General features: G+C 39.3%; 1 protein-coding gene across 3 annotated transcripts in view; it reads right to left on the bottom strand.

The window, feature by feature from the left end:
• Window positions 1–24,219, bottom strand: part of WAC (WW domain containing adaptor with coiled-coil) — a 56,563-nt gene that overhangs the window by 7,248 nt on the left and 25,096 nt on the right. For 2 of the 3 annotated variants that reach the window (XM_066199555.1, XM_066199565.1), the window contains exons 8-11: window positions 10,064–10,309; window positions 8,012–8,134; window positions 6,891–7,039; window positions 3,430–3,548 (exon numbers count right to left, since the gene is read on the bottom strand). In XM_066199555.1, coding sequence (XP_066055652.1) covers window positions 3,430–3,548; window positions 6,891–7,039; window positions 8,012–8,134; window positions 10,064–10,309 — 637 coding nt within the window. The remainder of the gene's footprint in view (window positions 1–3,429; window positions 3,549–6,890; window positions 7,040–8,011; window positions 8,135–10,063; window positions 10,310–24,219) is intronic. The other variant, XM_066199574.1, reaches the window with a different exon arrangement.

Below are 24,219 nucleotides of genomic sequence, written 5' to 3'. Positions count from 1 at the left end.
TGAGGGAAAGGGGATTGAGGGATCTTTTTATAGATTTTTACTACTTTTGGGGAGAACAGGCTCTTTTCAGAGATGCAGTGTGATAGTACAAGAGGCAGAGACAAGCTGCAACAAGGGGAATTCTCATTAGGCATGAGAAAAAAAAATCACCATAAGGGCAGTCAAACATCAGAAGATATTCTGAGATAATAAAAAAAATCACCTAAATAATGCCCTTAGCAATTCAGACTTGCCAGTCCTACTCTAAGTTGGGACTAAAGTAGACTGTAGCTAGAATTCTGTTCCAAAGTAAATTATTCTAAGTTTCAATGTACTCATTTAGCATCAGTATAGTGATGGTGCAGAGAAAGGCTACTTTTATTAAGCAGAATTTAAGTAAGTAGAATTCAGGCATAACTTTATTTAACCTAACGTTCTACCAGTACTGAACTTCCCCCTATGACTAGCCTCCTCTTCGTTTATCAGCCTGCCTTCTCCTACTCCTATTTCATCAGTAAAAATCACTCTAACACATCAGAAATTATTCAAGAAAATAAATAAATAAAATCTGTGGGCTTCTCAAAAATGAAATTGTATCTTAATTATGACTAGAGCATACTGTCACAAAATATCCTAAGCACTGCTACGTTAGCAGCAGGGGGAGCTACGAATGCAGCTATGAGTGTTCCAAACTGCCACAATATTTTTAAATGCTTCACTAAAGGCAAATACTTGCCTTAGCTGAGTTAAAGACTATGCCACAAGCAACAGAATGCCTCCAGAGAAGCAAAAATATCAGTAACTAGGGTATGAGAACACGATGGTTCTGAAATACACCACTACAAACATCAGAATTTTACAACCTACAAAAAACAGAATGAAATACCTCCCTTCATAGCACTTTCCCAAGGTAAAGGAAAAATTTTGTCAGTCCTCTCTGAAAACAAAAAGAAACTACAAACCTGATGAAACTATTAATTATGGACGCACACGTTTAGTTTCATTTTTAAAGCATCCATAATTCATGGTGTATCTTTGGAATAATCTCTAACAGACAGACTCACTGCATGCCTGCACTGTGTTAATTTCCCAATTTAAATGGCTGAAACGTTCACTTCTTTAAAGTAAGCAATAGATACTCACGTCTTCTTACACAGTGCTTCCACCCCAACAAGTCAAGAAATTTTATCTCCATTCATTAAAACTTTTAATAAGCCAAGGAAATGTAGTAGTGATTAACTTCTGCTCAATTAATCTGTATTTAAGCTGGAGAAAAATGTAACCTTAATTCACAGAGCTAAAAAGATTTTGGACCATCTGTCCACAGTACAGTTTGCTAAATTGGTGTTCACTCCTATAAAAGTAAAGGACATTAGCTCCCAAAAGCAATTCCCAATCCAACCAATTGCTTTCACCTACGAAGAAATCATCTGTTTTGTATCAATTCAGACATACTGCCTGGATGCAGCATATCTTTTGCAGGTAAGTAAATCAGTATCTGAGCTGGTCCACCTTGATTCAACTCCACTGCACTCAACAGAAGAAAATACCAGTCACACAGGTTTTTCCAAGTCACCTACTCCTTTATCTTGCACTTGTTGTGAATGAGACACTTCCAAAGCAAACAATCACATGAACTCACAACACACATTACAGCAGAATCACAAACATGTATTAATCTGAGAGCTATGGGACGTTGAACAATACTAACACTGTCTCAGTATCTTTCATTCTGGCCTGCACACTGACTCCAGTGCTGCCTCCTGCTCAGCCACAGGACTGTGCTACCTGCACAATGCCCCTGCTTCAGCAGCGCTGGGGCAAACTCAGCTCCCTCCACCGAAACACTGATGCCAAATGGAGCAATGGTTTGCAGAGGGACAGCAGATCCCTAAACTCACTGTAGTAAGGGTCATGCCAGAGTCATGCAACCCAAAGGGAGGGTGAGGTGTGAACTAGCAGGCCAAAGGCCCACCAGTATCAACTCACACAGACTCCAAGCCATGGTAAAGGTTCCCAAGAATAAGACTGTCTTTCTTAAGAAAATTTCCCATGGGGAAAGGGTGATGAACAAAGAAGAAAAGGGCCTGTAACTGAGAGCTGTCTCCCAGAACCTCATCACTCCTCATAAAAAAGCTTAGCTTGCTGCACAGTGTAATTTTATCTTTGGTACTGTAATTCAAAGAGATTTAAATAGCACTATTCATAATTACTAGGGACTGGAGCTGGACACTCTGCTTTTATTCTCCTAAAAGAGATAAATGACTTATAGGCTTATAATCTGACAAAGATTAAAATGAAGTGTTTGTAAAATAGCCTACACTAAAAACTCAAAATTTCTGACTTGCTTGTGTTTGTACCCTCAAACTGGTCAATACTGAAGGGTCTCCAGTAAAGCCAGCTTCTGGGACAGGACTGTCAACCACACAACAGACAACCCAGTCCCCCAGAAAACCTCAAACCACAAAATAATCCCTTCTCCCCACAAAAACAGCCAAAACCAACAAATAAAACAAAGGTCCCCTTTGCTATTAGCCCCAGAAAGGCAGATAAAAGGACCTCAGTATTTTATGATCCGGAAAGCACCAGCACATGTAGCTTCAGGTATGCTGACAATGAAAGCGTACTGGGTTTGGGTTTTTAGCTTGTTTTTTTAATACCATACCACACCACACCACACACATTATTCAACCACTCTAAAAATCCAGCTATTAAGAATTGTAGATTTACAGAACCTCTATAAAAGTCAACCTTTTCCTGCCACAGTTCAATACCATGACTCCATCTCAAAATGACCTCATGATACATCTTTGCTTACAGCCCCCGGAACCAATACGACAAAAAGCAAAGCATCTGACACTGTGAAGAGTCCATCTTCCCAGAAGAAGAATTTCAAACAAGATACAGATTCTAAACCTACCTTGTAAATCAATGCAACATCTAAATACGTTGCAATGTTGACAAAAAAGTCTGGCCAGGGAAAGGTATTTGTGAAACTTACTTAATTTTTGATGTTTTTCATTACAGCAGCAAAATCACTGGACAAACCAAAAGATCACGCGAATTTCCGAATCAAATTACACTACAGCAAGACCCTACCAACATCTAACACTAAACACATCACAGATTCCACAACCACACAGAGACAGAAACTCTAAACTCTGAAATCACAATCCAAGGAATCACGTAAAAAATGACACCAGAGTGAGAGAACACAACTATGAGTTCCATTTTGCTTCTGTGAGAATGGTCTAATGATTACCCCAAAAATGGAGAATCTACAACATTAACTACGTAACAAAGGTACTCATATGCATCGTGTCAGTAGCAGCAGTGAAATTTTATGTTCAATAAATGGGCCACAGAAGGGTTCACTAACTGCAGCACACAGAACACACACTGAATGCAGATAAAAAAGTAATGACAGAACAGAGAAGCATTTCAGTATACCTTGAGCGCTGAAGACTTCGTGGAGAGGCAGGTTCATGACCAGCCTGCTTGTCAGCTATTACTGGCTGCTGAGGTGCTGCCTGGGAAGCTGGTCCTTGTTTAACACCTGGAGTAGCAACCTGGAAAATTCAAAATTTCATTAGAATTCCTCCACAGTAAAGAGCAAGTGCAAGAAACAGAAAAAACCAAGCGAATTACAGTTTCAACACCTGTGGGGTTTTTTTTTTTGATAAGGCCTTTTGTTGACACAATTTTTATTTTCTTCACAAGGTGTTCTTTAAAAAAAAAGTTCTAATTTCACAGCTGTGACAGAAAGATTATTTTTTACTAAGAAGGGATTATTAATAGACATAACAAGCAAATTTAGACCCACGTGACTTGTCAAAATATTGCAAGCTTATTAGGCAAAACAGTTCAACTTAGTATTATTTTTGACTCTATCTTCCATCTGAGCTGAATTCATTTTCAACCTCAAAAGAGTTGTTCATTACCCAAGTAAAATCTTCATGTACAATCTTAAGAGTTCCCTACTTGAAAATACATTAGACAGTGTCAAGCACGTAATTACATCACAGCATATTAAAAACATCTCTATTAAAAATGGTGAAGAAAATCTAAAGCATATTTATCAGTTTGCTGCTCCCTTTATTCTAAGTTGTAAACTCATGGGTGACTACAGAAATAGCCATCAGTACCCTCTTGCTTTTCCTTCGTAGTATACATGCAATGAAAGGTATTAAGACACCAGCAGTAAGATACAGTGTTCTATGTGAATTTCTGAACTGTGTCAGGATAAGAAGTTTGGGAATATAGTAACGTCTAATTTACAGCAAATGAAGTTCAAGATACTGCATCTTGCCCAACGCTTTGCATACCTCAGTCAATTTTAAAGTACGTACAAGAGAGGTTCAGCTTCAAAATCTATCCTCCACTCTGCAAAATCAAGCTAAAAATTTAAAAGAAAAGCGGGGAGCAAAGAAAAAATGGTTTCTAGGGGTCCATAAAGACAAAACCCACAAACTGTCTGGCCTGTCTGGCATTTGCCGACTTCACAATAGTGTGGATTATTAACCAGTGGTCACCTGAACCTCCAGAAATTCTCTATTTCAGTAACAGATTTCTGTGAAACAAACTACAGATGGTAAGTCAGACACCATCTTCTAAAGCAAACTCAAGACATAACTTGATTCATTTAAATACACAGGGGGGAGTTTTAATGCAAATTCAAACTTTTACATATCTAAGAGGAAAAGTCACCTTTTAAAATTATCATCAAAACGAAAATGTGTTCTTTCTGGTTTTTAGATTAATAGGCATATGCTAAAAAAGTCTGAGCAGCACATGAAAAGCCCATGGTACTGAAAGGAAAAAGCAAGATAATTGTATGATCACTCTGCTGTTGAAATAAATAGAACTATATACTTGAGGGGGCTGAAACAGTAGTAGTTTGTAAACTGATTTATGAGAACAGACTATACAAGTACCTTTATGAAATGTAGGACATGAAGAACTTTGCTATTAATGCCTGCATTTTGCTCAGCCTGTGAGCAGACATTAAACCATCAAGACTGCTCAAACAGAACAATTTCAAAAGGGAAGTCCACCAGCAATAATGGAATCACACTGTAGATCCAAACTGGTAAAGTAACCAACTCCTTGGCTGGTAAAAATAACCAAGGAAAAAGGATTGCCAAGAAGCTGGATTTTAAGATAAAGGAACCACAAAACCAAGTGTTTCAAAGACTGTATATACATATACCAAAAACAGTAAGGGCTAAATAAATTCAAAAAACCAACCAACAGCAACATTCTCACTGAGCTTGAGAAGTCTGTGTAAAGTGCTTTACACAGCTATTTTGCAGAAATTCAGAACAGTTTCTGATCACACAATACAGGCACAGCTAAAAGGCAGAAAGTGACACCCAAGCTCCTGCAGTCTGTGACCCCTAAGCTGCCACATGCACACAGCACACCTGCAGGCAGACACACCAGCTTCAGTGTGAAAGCAGTGCTGACATGGTCAAGGAGTCCTGTGCAACAGGACTGTGCCAATGGCACTGCTGTAGTCCCACAGTCATCAAATACCTGTGCATCTGGCACTGGGCTCTTCTTGCACAGGGCCATTTCAGCTTTGTCTGCCTTAAGCCCATATCCTCTAAAACCAAGCATCCTGGCACAGCACCACAAGTTGATTAGGCCTAATTTACCTCAAACTGTACAACTGGACAATCTAGCCTGACTGACATATCTGACAGGCTACTAAAACAGACATGCTCACACTGGAGCTATCAACACTTAAGTTCCCATCTCATGGAACTGAGTACATAAATACAACAACTATCAAGACAGTTCTTTCCCTACTGAACCGGTAAAGTATCTGTTGGTGAATCAAAATTTGTTACTTCTGGGCCTAACAAACAGTCTCTGGGTTGTAGAGACCAGAAGAGATCTACTTCCTGTTATTGACAGTACACAAGAAGATTCTTTTTCATATCTCAGGATTTGGAAGCGTCAAATATCTTAACTTTGCTATTTGACAATTTTATTACTTGCCACCTAGCTATGGGATGTGAAGACACACTGAGGATGCAATCCAGGGGCAGAAACCAAGGTAATAACCAGTACTGGTACACATATGAAGCTTTAGCAATTCATTGTGTCATTGCTGATCACAAGAAACTGTGTGAATCACTTGGTTTTCCTTGTACCCATGAAAAAAATCTCATGAAAGACAATAAGGCATTTTGAATACCATGAGGAATGCAGTATGTTCTGAAGAGAAAAGTATTCCTCAAAGGCATCCAAGACATTAGAGGTTCACTTGTGAGCAGAAAATTGAGAAAGACTCCTTAGCTAAGCAGGGCTAGTGATAGAGAACACAGATTTTAGGAAGGTGGGGGTCTCTCACCCCAAAGTCTACAGTCATGCTTCTCAGGAAGAACCTCAGCAGCTTATCTGTTAGCTTCAATTTACATTTCGTGGCCACTGCTCCAATGAAGGAATTCCGAATGACGAGAGGTGAGGGGGCAGGAAGGGAAAGGGTCATTATGTTATTGATCTTTAAACACCTAGAACATTTCTAAACCAAATCTGAGACTACGTCAAGTTAATTTCTCCAAGAAGTTCTCTCCCATTCTAAGCATCTTTTATCGGCTAAGTCTAAAGAATGTTTTTATTTCTGCTTAAATATGCTAGAATAGTGATGCCTTGGTAATATCTCCAGACAGCATCTGAAGCCAACATAGAAATTTCTTCAAGAAAAGTAACTAGATTTCATGTTGGAGCTGCAATGCCAATATACAGTCAAGTAGTTGCTTCCAGCTGTTTGTTTCTATTGGGCAAGATAATATACATATTTTATAATCCTATATCCAACTGTTAGCACAGGGATATATAGGAGCAATACATAGTATTATGTGTAGTGGTTCACCACAATATGGCATAAATCACAAGGAGCTTACCTTCTGCTGCGATGATACTGGTGGCGTAGTCATCAAAGGTTTGAGTGGAACAGTGTTAGTCTGCGGCGTGCTTATCCTTGGAGACACGTATGATCTTGGCGATGAGGCATCCGATGTTAAAGACATTGGAGACTGATTAGATGGCTGAGCTGTAAAGGAAAAAACATTGCTTTTAATAAAACCACGTCCTATCTTAAATCTGAATTCAATTTTCTTTTGGTACTTTTTGGTACTTCGGAGTATGCTATATTAGATGATATACAAACACATTCACTGTGAACAACTAGAATAATCAAATATTCCACAAAAACTCTAGCTAAGGAGTTTTATTTCCCCCAAACTCCCCACTTCTAAAATTTCAGGGAACAGGGCAAGAGAAGAAGCTATTAGGAAATGCCTTTTACATATGAAGAGACTAAATCATTTGTGACTCCTATTTTAGACTGCTCAGCTTGATTTAACCAAAAAAAAGCATGAACCCATTCCACTGATGAACCCATTCCAGGCATATACCAACAGTTCCTCATCCATAGTTAAAAATTACCATTAGTACTGCTTACCTACTCAGTAAGATGACTGCATTTATTGTTTTGGTTTAAGTTTCTAAACTTAAGTTCTAAAGTATTTTTATTAAATTACAAGCCAGAACATACTGAAAATACCTGAAAGAGTATCCTGCCTGGAAGATGAAAAAAAAGGCTCCCCACCAGACAGAGGAAATTTTCTTTTAAGAATTTAAAGCCTCCCCCAAGAGTTACAGTTGCACAGTACTACAAGATGAGTGTTGCAGTAAGGACGAGTTGTGTTTTATACTATTAAATAACACTTAATTCCGATCTAGAATAAATTGAAAGGGTCTCACCAAGTTTCACATTACTCATACAGAATTATTTAACACACAAATAAAATCCCAAAAGGTGATACAGAGAAGCATTTTAACTTGGGTGCGTGTCAAGGTCCTGCTCCTCAATAACAATTTTTTATCCTGTCTTTGTAAAAAGAAGTCATTCAACATTCTCCACAGTGTGGGCCAAGATAAGACAAGAGAGATTCTACAACTGTATCAGCCTATTTAAAACGTTGCGCAACAAATTTACGTAAGCGAAAAAAAGAGTCAATACCTTGCGTAGACAGTTGTGCAGCTTGAGAAATTAGGGAGGTGATATTGAAAGCAGATGGTCCAGCAGTAAGAATTTTATGGAGTATAGACTGCAGAGAGGCTTGTGTCACAGCTGCTGTTAGAACTGAAAACAAACATTCTGTTTTACTGACAATTCTAGAACACCACTTGAAACTGTTCAGACTGGCTAATTACATTTAAGGAACATTTTCTTTCAGATTTATTTCCCATATCTACCATGACCAAAGGTCCACCTGAACTGGATCTAATTTTTCAGTTACTTGATATCAAGTTCATTTTAAATGCCTAGCAAGTCCTTTTTTATGGCAGTTTTAACTTTAAGACATACGCTTAAAAAATTCTTTAAAAAAATAACTTCAAGTCTTCCACTTGAATATGGATCAGCAATAATTCTTGTAAACAGCAAGAGAAAACTTGATCAACTTGCTACTGTAGTAAGCAGAATGTGTGTGAAGTGTTTTTACACTACAATAATTTTTTAAAAAGCAAAAAAGCAGAATCATTTTAACTCAATAAAAGAGATGAGGGGCAGACTTCATGTTCAAGAGGAAAACAAGTATCTTTCAAGTTAAAAATCTGTGTTTCTCCTTACTATTAAAAAACCCGTACCTGTTCCTGGTTTAGCTGTCCCATGTCATCCCTCCCAAGAAAAAAAAAATCACTTTTAACCATTTTAAAACTGCACAATACAGGAAGAGGATCTTGCAGTATGAGATGACAAGACCCTGAACTATGAGCTTCTGAATAACCCTTCCAAAAAAGTCTACAGGCTTTGTGGGATACTTCCCGAACATGCATCCCACCCATGCACACTCCTGAAAAAACTGACTCTCCAGCACAGGCACAGAATAACTGTGTGCACAGTAAGGGCAGCCTTGCTGTGCAAGAGGGTGAAGTCACTCTGCCCACACGGACACACAGCCAGGCCCTCTTGCCATCAGAATAATTCTGAACACTCTTGTTCCAAGACACAGTTCCTGCTCAGATATGGCAAGAGAAAATAACTAGAAATTTCACTGAGCAGCTTTTAAATAAAATACAACTGGAGTTGAGTGGACCTTTCATTTTTCAGCACAACCATAACACTCCTTGTTTAAGTCCAACCTAGTGCACTGCAGTTTTAAAGGTATCTCCCTGCACAGGAAAAAGAAGCCAGTGACCTACTCACCTATTAGTACTTAATGAAGACAGAATATTTGCTGATTAAAAAGAAGCAACTGACAGCTATTTTTGGATAAATAATTGCAAGGTATAGAATATTTTGTATGTATTTTCACTTGATTTGCACTTTCAGAAAGTTAAAGGCAATTAACTCTTGGCACTACATATAAATGTTTTACTTCCTATTCAAATTGGTCATCTGTGCACAAGAAGCAAACAAAAAATCCTACACTACTTTATCAGTAACTTGTCACGTGCAGACACATTAGATAAAACAGCATTCAAAATGCATCAACTCTACCTGCTCTTGTAGCAAAAGGCACTATAGGTAAGCGATAAACTGACTTCTAACAAACTACACCAATGTGACAAAAATCTAAGGGACACGCTGATAAAATGTACAAAATTCCACTGGCTAGCTAAGTTACTGATATACTACCTGTATTCAGAGAGGCTAACTCACTATGCTGAAGAAAAAAGTTGGTAGGCAACAAGATTTAACCCTAGAAGTTTCACTATTTGCAACAAACATTAATAGAACAGCAGCACAAACTACAGAAAACAAAGAACGGTGCACGAAACAAAAGAACAAAGAGCTCTAACAAAATTTTGTGCAACACACAAATGCTGATACAGCGATTAAGTCACCAGTCTCAATTAGACTGCTCATGTACATCAACCTTTATTAATTTGAAAACCTTAAATGTTGAGAAGGTTTAAGGGAAAAAAACCACAAAAATCTCCACTTTATCTAGGGATTTATTTATTCACTTTTCATTTAAAATAAGGCTTTCATTTACTACAGCCTGGTAACCAATAACATACTAATGTATGTAAATGAGAGATTATATGAACTTTAAAGAATCCTTACCTTCATTGATTTTGGATATATCTACGCTAGAATTATTAAGCTGCAAGGTGGCTTGCAGAGCAGGCAGCAGCTGTCGAAGGAGATTTGGGTCCTGAAGTAATGGAGGAATTGGTGATTGTGGGATAGGTGAAACAGGAACTGTAGGAGCAGATGAAGCAGGCGCAGAAGTTGGATTCAGTCCAGAAGCAGAAGATGTAGAAGGAGTTGTGCAAGAATGGGATACAGACTTGTCCACAGATGCAGACTCTGAACAGAAGACAGAGAGTATTTTTCATTTTCCCCAATATAACCTGACAACTCACTAGTACAATACTCAAATTCAGAAGATCAAATGCCTAACTACCATTTTAAGAAAAAAAACCTCACAACATTAATAGAACAAAAATTGAAGAGAGGTGATTTCTAATGCAATTTACGCTACCAAACCTAGTATTTACTATGAGCACACACACGCAACTTTTCCACTTCAAGATACTGGATGAAAAGCAGCCAGTACTACAAAAGGGACATTTTTTCCCTTAGCTTTTACAGCAAATGTGGAGCAAAAATTCCTTACTGATCTTTTCTTTTACTGTGCCTACACTCATATTCTACATTTTTACGTATGATTTCAATCTTTCTTTGGAAAATATACTATGAACAAAAACCTTATAGCCCATGGATTTTGCATAAAGGCTACTGTGCCAAATTTGAGGGGAGGGTATAAGCCATGCTTCATTTATGAAGAGACCAGTACAAGAAGCCACACATATAAAGGAAGTCCATCATACAAAATCCAGCTATTTTGCTGAGGATTTAGAAAGGCTAATGAGCTTTACTAGAAATATAAAAACAGTGCTATTAACATCCCCACAGCAGAGTGGAAAAATATCTAAAAATTTATCTGCCCACAATTAATTTTAACTTGTCAGATTCTTCTGAAGCATTAAGACCTATATCCTTTATTTCATTAATTCCACTTTAGGAAATACTATCACTTACTATCCACAAAAATACACAGTACTTAAATTCAATTCTACTGCATGGCAACTTGCTCTAATTAATATGAGTTATTTAATTAATTTTAAATATGACTTCCACTTAACAGAAAGCTGTTCCTCCATTTCAATACCATGAGAAATCTCTGCAATGAAAGTATTTCAACTTACTACAGGTGTACCATCAGTCACTTCAAATATCCTTCCTTTAAGAAACCTGGACTATCGTATTTCAACCTTAGCTCCCCCTTCTCTCATCCTCATTAAACCCTCAGAGATCTCTGCCTCCAAATTCAGTCAAGACTAACACCTTTATAACACCAAAGAAGTTGGATGCAGAGCATAAAGCTATGGATCCAAAATCTCATGCAGGATGTTTGCCCACAGTAATGAAGATCTGGATTTTAAACCCACCTCACACTGGGCCGAGAAAATCAATCTGGATATTCCACATTTCAGGCAGAAGTCTAAATGAAATGGGCTGGGACTTTAAGGGTGTGCTTGTTTGTTTTTTTTTATTTGGAGAAATGGTCAAAGTAAAATGATGCTGACTTTATCAGTAAAGAAGTGAAAAGGTCTTGTTTTGTTTTACTAATGAAGAATAAAATGTTACAGAATTTCTAACAGCTTTTGGAGTCCAATAACCTGAACTGCAACTTTCAAGGATAAGTTGGAGAAGAACCCTAAAAAAACAAACATAAAAAATCACGGAAGGGAGTAACAATGTGTAAATCTTTTCACTAGAATTTCTAATCTCACTGGAAAGAGGATTTCTGCTTCCATGCTGTTACAGTATATATAGCTTATAAAGGTCACAAATACTCCAGAAAACTTTTTCCAGACAAGTAGCTGAGAAATCTGAACCAGGAAAAAAACCACTGAAGAATCCAAATTTGAAAGCTTGCAAGGATGCAACAGCCAGGACACAAATACACATTTTGGAGTTTCAGGCGAACTTCTGAAAAAGATGTGTCCATATCTAGTTACAGTCTCCTCAGGGTAGGTTGCAATGTATCTGTGAAGGGACCTAGTCATTTGGCCAGGAGCTTTCGTAAAAACAACTTTAAAAGGGACAAAAAGGGTTACAAAGATTGAAGACAGGGAAAAAAAGAAAAACCAGTTATAAAATTTCTGTATGGTTTTCAGTAAGGTGAACTAGGACAGCTGATGAGGTATTAGTTACCCATAAAACATGATTTGTTTTATGGGTATACGTTTATAATACGTTAATAACAAAAACGTTTTTGTTATTAAGTATTGCATATAAAATCTTATGTTATAGTGCTCAAAGTAAACGTTGAGACAATTGCAGGTCAAGACACATCTAACAAACAAAAATCTCATCATACTAAACAAAAACATGTGAAGTCTAAATTGAACTTAGATCTGTCATAGTCCAAAAAGATCAAGATACACTGGCAGACAAAAGCAAGGGAAATAAGCACAGTGGGGCATGTTAGTACTTATATGTACAAGCCTGCTACCTACAGTTTATCTTACCAGAAAAACAATCATTTAAAAAACCCCAAATCACAAAATACCCTCATTTCAAAATGAAAAAAGAATGTTGAGCAACTGCCAGCACTAATTTCAAAACATATTTAATGTATTCAGGCTTGTCTTCACAGTTAAATATTTAGTTATTCGAAGTAAAGAAGCAACTCACTACCGCACTATTTATTCATGTAAGCAAATACCTGACCCTCAAACACCACCACCATACCAAACAGCTGGAAGTGCGTTTCACCCATGCTGCAGTTCTGACCAGAAAACACACTGAATCAAAGGCAAACTCAAGCTAACAATGCAGTTAAAATAACCTTATACCCACCCAGACCTGAGTATTCACTTATTTCTTGAATAACAGAACTCAAAACATGTCACTCAAAACCACTGAATTCCATGAGGTCTGTAAAAATACTTGAGCCTTTATGCTATAAAAATGCACACTGAATTGTATCGACACAATACAGCCAAGTTATTTATTCAGACAATATGGAGACACTATTTCATAACTGTATTACTGCAGGTATTTTAAGTATGTGTTAAAATGTATCTGTGAAAGGTATTTTTGTACAATCACCCTATTAAACCTAGAGAAAAGATACAAAGCAAGGATAACTCCTAAGGCTAACATTCCAATCTTCTGAGATGCTTAACAACTCAAAAGCAAAACATTAAATGCTATAAAAAAATACATCTCTATGATTATGACTACCTACATGCACATCACATTTGAGCTGGTATTTAACATCATAGAGGATGCAGAGTAAAACAACTGTTCAGACCATCACTGCATTACACAAATTAATTCATTATTACTGAAATTCAAGCTATAAACCTGTTTGTGCCAAAAAAACCCAACAAATCTGTAAAAATATTGGTAAATTTCAAGTATTTCTTGTTTCTATTAAGTAGCTGTGCTGGTTCTGGCCAGGACAAGGTTAATTTTTGGAGTAGCCAGAAGGGTTGGTTATTCTATACCACCTCTCTTCACTTTCAGGAGCAGGGGTAAGGGAGTTATTTTCCAGTCAGTGTAGTGTGAATTGTCTCACTTGTACACCCTTTTATTAATATTGTTGCTGTTAGTGTTCATTTCTTATTTCACTGTTGATCCCAGTAAATTTTTCTTATCTCAACCCGCAATCTTTTCCTTTTGTGCCTCCAATTCTCCTCTCTAGCCTGCCACAGGGAAAAGGGAGGAAGCAGTGAATGAACAGTGCAAGGGGAACACCACTCATAAACCTCAACAGCCTTATTTGGTGCCCAATGGGGTACAAAGGGTTGTGACAATCAGATCTGACCAAAGCGGTTTGAAACAAATTTAAGCATTTCTTGTACAAAGCAGGGAGTCAATGGTCACAATGTTGCTTGGTCTGTTCATATGGTTGTGGCACCTAATCCTGTATATGCCCCTGTATAAGCCCTGTGGGCCCACCATGGTACTTTTTTCAGAGCTGGGAGAGAGAGGAATCAGGATTGCTTGTGTTGCTGTAGTGCTGTATTGTGGGGAATCAATTTGACATGCGGAGCAATGAGGGTGATTTGGGATGCGTGTTCAGTAATGCTGTTTTACCCTTCCTTTGGGGCCTACCTCTGGGAGTCCATTAAATTGTTCCTAGTCTATTCCTAGTCTAATTTTCCCCAGCTTTTTATGCCCTTTGTCTCTTTCAGGCCTGCTAAAGCAGCTTCTGAGAATTTTGGACTTCCTCTGGTTGTTAAGGAAAGTGTGGTCCTGTTGCTATGTCTCGTGACATAGTCTATATCACATTTAGAGTCAGTGTGGCCCACACCATGTTTAGAGTCAGAAGAGAGATTTCTAAGGTCTGCCCTGTGGGTGGATTGTCATGAGTGGCATGGAATGTGGGAGAAAATGGGCCAGTTTGGGGGGAAATTCTCTGCTTCGGTGGTTTGGAAGTTCACCCCTGAACAACTACAGGATCCCGATAAAGCAACAGAGTATCTTCAAGGAGGATGGTGTGACATCTCCAGAGGGGAGCAAATCATTGCAGTGTGTTGGGCACTGACCACTCTTTACCACGCGTAGTTCAATACTAGACAGTTCCTCAGGGAGAACAGGAGGAAAACAAACAGGCACTGAGACAACTCAAACAGCAGCTGAACTAGAGGAAGAACCTGTGCCAGTAGCAGTTGACCATATACAGAAGAAGAAATCCAAGATCAAATCAGCTCAGTTGGTGAGGGATGAAGAGGAAGTAGAACCCTCACAAAGGCAGGAAGAGGAAGGGCCAAAGATAATCACCCAATCCCTGTCCATGAGTAAGTTGTGAGATATGCAGAAAGATTTCAGCTGCCAGTGTCAAATGAACCCCTGGTGAAGTAGCTGCTGCAATGCTGGGGTATCATGGCCCATGATACAAAACTAGATGGTAGTGAAGTCAAGCAACTGGGATCCCTGTGCTGCGACATGGGCATCGAAAATGCTATTGGGAAGAAGACAAACTCTCAACCTTTGGAGGTGACTCCTGTCATGCAGGAGGGAAGATATTGACTCAAGGACAATCCAGTAGTTCACCCCAGCAGGCAGAATGCCATGAAAAAAAGGTATCCAGTACATGAATCAGTTGTGCTGGAGGTAATCTACAGACTCAAATAACGAGCAGATGCCTGTAGATTCAGATCAGGTGCAGTGCACACAATCCACGAGGCAGAAGTTTGTACAGAGCATGCCACTCGTACACCAACTCACTGGCATTAATGTCAATGAAACAAGAACAAACAGTGCTTCATGTGACTACCCAACTCCAGCAATATAAAGATCATCTCGACCCACATTTCAGCTGTGGAGACTGTCCAAGACTTTGGACAGACTTGAAAAAGTCAGTGAGGAAATGTCCCATGCCCTACCAGTATGGACCAGAGTCTCTGGTATTGGGAGCAAGCACCCCCCTGCTCAGGAGAGAAGACACACACGACGAAGTAACCTGTGTTTCTTCTGTGAGCAAAACAGAGGACATGAGGAAGTGGGGTGCAAAAATCTGCCTCTGCCCTAGCAGTACGGGTATGTGAGCTGAATGTGTGGAAGAACAACCATGACAGGAAAATCTTCAAGGACAAATGCCACTCCAGTTTTCAGTGGGCAAGTCCTCAAACAGAAGAGCTGATTGTTACTTCTGATCCTCTAGAAGGGACCTCCAGTTCTATTTACAAGGAGTGAGTTATGAGAGCTATGACCAGGACTAAAGGAGCCTGCCCCCAGCCAAATGCAGGAAAGGGATAACCAGATCTATTGGACTTTGTGGATCCAATGGCCTGGTACATCAGACCCGCAAGAGTGTAAGGCTTTAGCTGATACCAGCCCACAATGTAGAAGATGCCATCAAGATACGTAGGGGCAGAATCCATCTTTATTTCTGGGGTAACATGAGGATCCCAACAGAAGACTGTACTGGAAGCTAAGTGAATCGGACTGGGAATGAATGGCAAAGCTACGCCACTGTAACTGACCCAGAAGCACCATGCATCCTTGATATAGATTACTTGAGGAGAGAGTATTTCAAGGACCCAAAAAGGGCAGTGTTGGCCATTTGGGATAGATGCTCTAGAGACAGAGGAAATTAAGACAACTGAATACCTTGCCTGGTCTATCAGAGGACCCTTCTGTTCTGGGATTGCTGAGAGCTGAAGAACAACAGGTACCCAACTGCTACCCCAACAGTAACTCTTGACAATACCAGACCAGCTGGGACTCCACGACCCCATCACGAGATGATTTGTGAACTGGAGAGCCAGGGAATGTCAGCACGACTCAACTCATACTTTAATGACTCATATGGCCATTGTGTAAGTTCCATGGAGAGTGGAGATTGACAGTGGTCTGTGTGGCCTGAATGAAGTCACACCAACATTGAGTGCTGCTGTGCCAGACACGCTTGAATTTCCATATGAACTGGAGTCCAAAGCAGGGAAGTCATGCCACCACTGACACTGCCAATACATTTTTCTCCATTCCCCTGGCCAGACAGTGCAGGCCACTGTTTGTTTTCACCCGAGGAGCGTGCAGTACACTTGGAACCGACTGTCCCGAGGGTGCAAACACAGTTTCGCCGTTTGCCGTGGACTAATCCACAAAGCACTGGTGAAGGGTGAGGCTCCAGAACACTTGCAGTACTTTGATGACATCACTGAACAAAGGAACACAGCAGAGGAAGTTGTTGAGGAAAGGGAGAAGATAATTCAAATCCTCTAGAAGGCCAATTTTGCCATAAAGCAAAGTAGGGTCAAGGGTCCTGTCCAGGAAATACAGTTTTTAGAAGTAAAATGGCAAGATGGACATAATCAGATTCCAATGGATGTGGCCAACAAAACAGCAGCTATGTCCCCAATAATGAGCAAAGAGTAAACACAAGCTTTCCTAGGTGCTATGGGTCTTTTGAGAATGCATATTCCAGATTACAGTCAGACTGTCAGGCCTCTCTATCATGTGACATGGAAGAATGATTTCAAGTGGGGTTCTGAACAACAAGCTTTTAAACAAACAGGATCATGCAGAAGCCCCTGGGCCAGGCAAGACAGAAGATGTGAAAAATGTCCTCTACGCTGCAGTCAGGGAGAATGGTCCTTCCTGGGGTCCTCTGGTAAAAAGCACCTGGGGAGATTCAAAGACAAGCCTCGGAGTTCTGGAGTGGGGATACAAAAGATCCGAGGCCTGCTATGCCCCAACGGAAAAAAAAAAAAGACACTGGCAACTTATGAAGGGGTTTGAGCTGCTTTGGAAGTGATCAGCACCAAAGCACAGCTACTCCTGGCATCCTGATTGCCACTGCTGGGCTGGATCTGCAAGGGAGACATCCCTTCCACATGTGATGCCACTGACGCTATGTGGAGCAAGTGGGTCATGCTGGTTACACAGCAAACTCAAACAGGAAACCCCAATACCCCTGGATCTTGGAAGCCACCACAAACTGGCCCAAAGATGAAAATTTTGAACTATCATCATCATCAGAGGTGGAAAAGGTGACACGTGCTGAGGACACTATACCATATTATCAGCTACTACCAAATGAAAAGTAATAGTCTCCTCACTGATGATTCCTGCTGTATTGTAGGGACACATTGAAAATGGAAAGCTGCCATATGGAATCCTGTTCTGAGGCAAGCCACAGAAGCTATTGAGGGACAAGGTGGATCAGGTCAGGTTGAACAGCTGACAGTCATCCAGCTGGCTTTAGGTATCACTGAATGAGACAAAATGGCCAACACTCTACCTCTACAATGAGTCATGGACAGTAGCAAATGCTCTGCAGGGGTAGCTGGACTGATGGGAAAAGACCAAGTGGCACTGGAGAGGGGAAACCATCTGAGCTGCTGTATTGTGGCACGACATCACTGCTGGGGAAGGGAAGTTGACTGTGAAAGTCTGTCATTCATGCAGATGCTCTCTGCACCCAAGAGCTGGGCTACTGAAGAACACTGCAACAACAGATGGGTGGACCAAGGTGCCAAGATTAAAGTGTCTCAGATGCATCTGGACTGGCAACAAAAAGGTGAATTATTTCTGGCTCAGTGGGCTTACGGCACCTCACATCATCAGGAAAGAGATGCAACGTAGTGATGGGCTCATGATTTAGGGCTCGATTTCACCAGGGACAGTATCTCACAGGATATCCACAACAGTGAAACATGCACTGCAATCAAGCGGACCTAGAGCGTAAAGCCCCTGTTGTACAGTGGACGATGGTGAAAAGTAAGTACAGGGAAGCCTGGCAGATTGATTATATCCCTTCCACAAACCCACCATGGCAAGCTCCACATGCTTACAACGACAGGAACAATCAATGGATGGCTGAAGACATATCCTGTGCCTCACACCACTGCCTGGAACACCACCTCAGGCCTTGAAAAGCAAGTCCCGTAGCTACATGGTACCCTAAAAGAACTGAATCAGACAATGGGACTCATTTCAAAAATGGCCTCATAGACACGTGGTCACACTACTGAGTGGGTATATAACACTCCCTATCATGCACCAGCCACTGGGAAAACTGAATTATACAACAGACTGTTAAAAACCGCATTGAAAGCAGTAAGTGGTAGGACATTCAAACACTGGAAGATGCATTTAGCAAAGGCCACACAGTTAACACCAGAAGCACTACCAAGCGAGCTGGCCCTGTCCAAACAAAACTTCCACGTACCATAGAAGAAGATTAAGTCCCTGTGGTACATATGAAGAATGTGTTAGGGAAGACAGTTTGGATTAGTCCTTCCTCAAGCAAAGGCAAAACCTGTCCCATAAGGGTAGGCAAACCCACCCATGTTTTTGCCCAAGGACCTGGGTGGACTTGGTGGGTAATGCAGAGGGATGGGGAAACACTGGGTACCTCAAAGGGATTTGATTCTTATATGAGAACAGTCTGTAATGTTGAATTTTAAAACACTGGCTGCTGAATGGCACTGTCAATGTATGCTGTGACTACCATGGACAGTGAGCATGGACAGCTTCAGATATACCAGTCAGGAGCTTTGGATACATCTTGCAATTAGCCAGGAGGACACCAGCTGGAAGGTGTAGGATCTGGGCATGATGTAGGTGGTATAGAGTAAGGGGTGAGTAACATCCTGGTTCTGGCCAGCACAGGGTTAAGTTCTGCAGCAGCCAGGAAGGGCAGTTATTTTGTACCACCCCACTTCACCGCCAGGGTTGGGGAAGGGAGTCTTTCTCCAGTTGGGGAAGGCAGCAGCAGTTCCCATTTTGCAGTTCCCCTGTGGTGAGCTTCTGTTCACACGGCAATTTTTCACATCTCTTGTACACCCTTCGAATTATATTGTTGCTTTTACGGTTCACTTCTTATTTGATTGCTGTTCCCAGTAAATTGTTCTTATCTCAAGCCATGATCTTTACCTCTTCTCCACAAAGGGAAACTTCCCTATGATGGAAACTCACATGTTTAAAAAAAGACTATGAATTAGTTGTATATAGTCACAACTTTCTTTAGCTTAATTCACACCCATCTATCTTACTTCATGGCTCAGAGAGTATACTAAATCCTAGAAATACCGTCAACAAAACAAATCCTCCAAATATTTTCACATCCATTTCTGAATAATGTAACTACAAAGGTTAAAACCTGGTTTAATTTACGATGCTGTACAGAGCCTGTAAGTTTGGCTTTTTGAAGTTAATTTAACCAGGCAGAACTCCTCAAGATGAAATATTTGCTTGACAGAAACCCTCAGATATCACTCACTGCAGTGTATGCATTTCCACTGCTTTTTCCACAAAGAGAAGCAGAAACTCCTCACACCTTTCTTTTCCTGCCTAATTCCCTTTTTCTGACTGTTTCACTGTTTATTTTGCCACAGAATTATTTTTACTTTCCACCATCTAAACACTATTTTCTAGTTTATTAGAGTTTTTACAAATACTTATTAATAATACAATCCTGTAGTTCTTAAGTGCACTTGAAACCCTCAAACATCATGAAACACAGTCAAGATCAACACAGCAAGCCGAGAAAAGTTAAATATCTCCAGAAATTTAAATCCTGTAGTTTTACAATTCTGATACACCAAAATATTCTGTCCCTACATCTGGGTCAACATCAATTCACGTTCCTTAACAAGCAATCTACACTATTATTGCAGCATAAGTATTTGGATTTACATGGCAGTCATTCAAAAACCTAATCTGAATCATTAAGCATCAGACTGATTTTGAAATGACAACTGGAATTTTACCAATAGAAAATGCAAATTAACCCATATGTTATAAATTTTTTTTTTGTAACAACTTAAGACTTTTGCAGGCTTTACAGCACAGACTATGGCTGAAGACGTGGAACAGGGCAAGGCTGCAGCCTCTTCATTGTCAACATAAATTTCAAAACTAATGCTATGCAAATGACTAACCTCACCTGAAACCCCACCTTTTATCATGGAAGTCCCAAGGAAAGCTTTTTTAATAATTAAAAAAACCCCCAAAAACTAAAATTAGAACACAGGATGTTTTGATCTCTTCAAGTTTTAAGAACTTCATTAAATGAAATCTGTTTTATCTCTTCCTCTGAATAACTTAAAAAAAAAAAAAAAGAAAATTAGATTATTTTTTAAATTACTTGTGATTTTAAAAATATGACTTTGCACATATTTCTCCATTATAAGCTATGCACAATGAAGTTTCAATATCTGGAGCTTTAAAAAAAACTTTAAAAATCCATTCACTTTGTGGCAATAACATGAAAATAGAGTTTGCTTTCTGACAATTATGCAAACAAGTTTATTAGACACAGCCTCCATACAGAACTATATTATAGAACTAAACAACTTTCTGGACCATCAACTTTATTCACATGGAAAAAAAAAATGACCAAAAAATAAAGCCATCTAAAACAAAACAAAAAAAAGGAGGAAAACAAAGTAAGTGGATGGCAAAAAGAAACACCATTAGATGTGGAGATTAACTTAATGGGAAGAATTTTAAATTGGTTTAACATTAAAATGGAGCAGGAAAAAAACTTTTTAAAATGAAAATAATTTTTGAGGACCACAATGATTAGGAAAGAGCTTTCTATTAATAACCCTCTCTGCTAGGAGTGTGACCCACAATCATATCTTTTGGACAAAAAGGAAAAAAATCCAAATTCTCAGTCTGAATTTCATATGACAAGAACCTGTATGAAACAAGATGCAGTATAAATTTTGTGAAGTGGTTCGCTGAAGTTTTTGCTTAAGTAGAAACACCAGGTCAAATAAGAATGGGAACATTCTGATGTGATGCTTCCAAGCAGTGGGAATTTTTTAATAACGGGGCCAAACGATCCTTTCAGAAAAAAAATAACAGATCATTTTCAGCAGTTGTGCCAAAATGATCTTCAGTTTTTTCTAAGCACCCTTAGCTTCTCAGTTTGGTGATAGCAAGAGTCAGTAGCATGTTTATGTACTGACTCAATCTCTGCCCCCGTAACAAGAATTTTTGCTCCTGCCAGGACTGACGTTCTGAAAGGCAACCCTGAGCCTACAAGCTTGAATGCAAGGGCATGGCAATGAAGCCTTCTGACTGTTCAGGTACTCTGCTTCAATGAAGAGGTTTGACACTGATAGCCCACACCTCTGCCGTGCCTCTGCCACCCTGCTGTCTGCTAGAGTCCTGTGAGTGGCTGTAACTTGCTCCTCCTGACCAGACTGTGCTGAGCTCCTCAGGCACGTCAGCATGACAGAGAAACGGACAGGGAAAAAAGAACAAAATTGGGAAATGCCTTCTTTGTGAAGGAAGGACTTTCCTTCACAGCCCTCTTTCTGACAGCTCACATGCAAGGACTCCCTGCATGACTAGGTTTAAATTAGTGCTCTATATTAGCATGCTCTTATTCTGATTTATAGCAACAAAGATTTATTTTTAATGACGTGGAAATTACTGACTGCTGTTGACTAGATGATTCCTAAATTATTAAAATGACCCTCTGAGTGTTCCAATAACTTTTACTACTGATGTAATTTTAATCCCATTTAAAACAAAACAAATGCATCCAAAGTCCTTTGGAGTCAACACTACAATATTACCCAACCACTCTATTATGAGCTTGAGCTGTTATCTTTGCCCTGCTAGCCACCATTAGGTACATGTGCTCTCTGCAGGAGGAAAACTGCATTACAAAATTTTCAGAAATATGTATCTTGTTGCCCTATAAACCTCATCTCTGCTGATTAGAAATCTACTACAGAACAGCTAACTGAATTGCTTCACTTTCTGCTGATGACTAAGAACCATAACACATTTTCTACGCTGAAGCACCTGGAATGTACAGCCCATCAACTAAGCTCTCTGAGCACTGACAGTCACATTTATCTGCTGTACATAGTTCAGTTCTGATCTACTAGGGGACCAGAAGCCACAAAAAATTACACAAATATTATAAGCAATGCATTCTGTAAACACATTTGACCAATGAAACTACAGTAACAATAACTAGATTCTCAAAAATACTCAAATTATCTAAAATTCAAAAAAATCCCAAATTTCTCACATTTGGATTTCTCCAGTCTTAAAACTGAAATTTTTGTATTTTACCTTTGCTGTCAGAATAAATGTAGTAGCAATGTTCAGCAAACAATTATAAGGTATTGGAAGAAACTAACAGTCTCACGCGTAACTTTTTCTAACTGACATATGAATTGAGTAATGTACTTGAAACTGTAAAAGTCAGCCAAAGAAGATGCAACAATACCAGAAGCAATGTTAATAACTGACCACTAAAGACTAGTGAGTGTTACAAGAAAACCACAGGGATGAGAAAAGGATAAGAAGCATCAGAGCCACAACCCACCCAGCATTGCACTGGCTAGCTTGCTGTATTCTCAGAGAAGTTTTAGAGCACTGCTGCACTAGAAACAAAAGTGCTGCCTGATGGGACTTGGAGGAAAGGTGTGAGAAGCAGGATCCTACAGACACACACACTGTTAAGATATGGACAATACAACATTTCATTCCGAATCAGAAATAGGAAAATGTGATGTGCCCTACAGATAAAGCAGCCAAAAAGTAGGAAAAGCAACCCCACACTTTACCTGCATAAAGCACTCACAGTGAGCACAAACAGAAGCAGCAGATTCTGACTGGAACATTCAAACCAAAGGGTAGAGGTCAAATAGTTCCCCAGGAACTCTCCACTACTGCCAGCCATTGAGGGCAGAGGACTACTGCTAACAGCTGAGCTATAGTTCAGCCAGGGATTTTATTCAATCTCCTTGTGGGACTACAACATATCCCTGCAGCAAAAGAGATTGAGCTGAAAAAAGCACTGTTGTTGTGTTTTGTGTTTTTCTGTTGTTCTGCTGTTCAAAACTATTACTGCTTAAAAAAAAAAAAAACACACTGAAATCAGATCTAATAAAACAGTGGTATATATATGCTGGCATAAGGCAGCCAGAAACACATCCACATGAAGCAAGAATTCATTTAAGGAAGGACTACTGCACATATTATTCAGTCATTTGGACCAACCTATTTTTATAGGCAAAAAAATACAGTTTTATCTCTTTTTAGAAAGAGAGGGATGGCACGGTCAGTGAACAGAAAAAGAAGATTAAAGGCTATCTGCTTTACTACTGTAAACATAAACCTCTCAAACTATTTTTCAGTTCTGCAAAGACACTTTTAGAAGATTGTTTGAACCAAGTGTCTCAGGACAATAGTTGTATTTTCAATTTTTATAACAGCTACAAAAAATACCTTATAAACTGCATACTTCTAGTACTGCAGGTTCACAGTCACCTCTGAGAGAATAAGTAACAGTAAATCATCCAAAGCACTGCTTCTTCCCTTTTAAAAAACTTAAATATGCAAAATGCTACAGAAAATTTACTGGTTTAATTTCCTTAAAAAGACAGTCTGACATTCCCCAGAAAAAGGAAAGTCAACTGAATGTACTCTTTGATGACCTTTTATCATGAAAGCACTGGCACTGAATTCTTCTGTTTCTGTACAAGAGCTAAAGCAACATGTAAAATCTCACATTTTCTAGAGTAATAATTTCAAACCCACCATTCACCTATTCTAACTCTTCAAGTATTTACTAACTTTCTGTAATCCACCTTTTTCTGAAGCTCAGTAAGTACAATATTGGCTCACAATCAAGTGCCATGACACAAACCAATGAGGCATGATTATTACAGAGAATCTATGCATTTCACCCACATAAAATTAAAAAAAAAACAACT

The sequence above is a fragment of the Chamaea fasciata genome, unplaced genomic scaffold, assembly GCF_029207755.1.
Source record: "Chamaea fasciata isolate MVZ Bird 193981 ecotype frontalis unplaced genomic scaffold, bChaFas1.0.hap1 SCAF_1, whole genome shotgun sequence".
NCBI lineage: Eukaryota > Metazoa > Chordata > Aves > Passeriformes > Sylviidae > Chamaea > Chamaea fasciata.
This window is presented reverse-complemented; position numbering and strand designations above follow the sequence as displayed.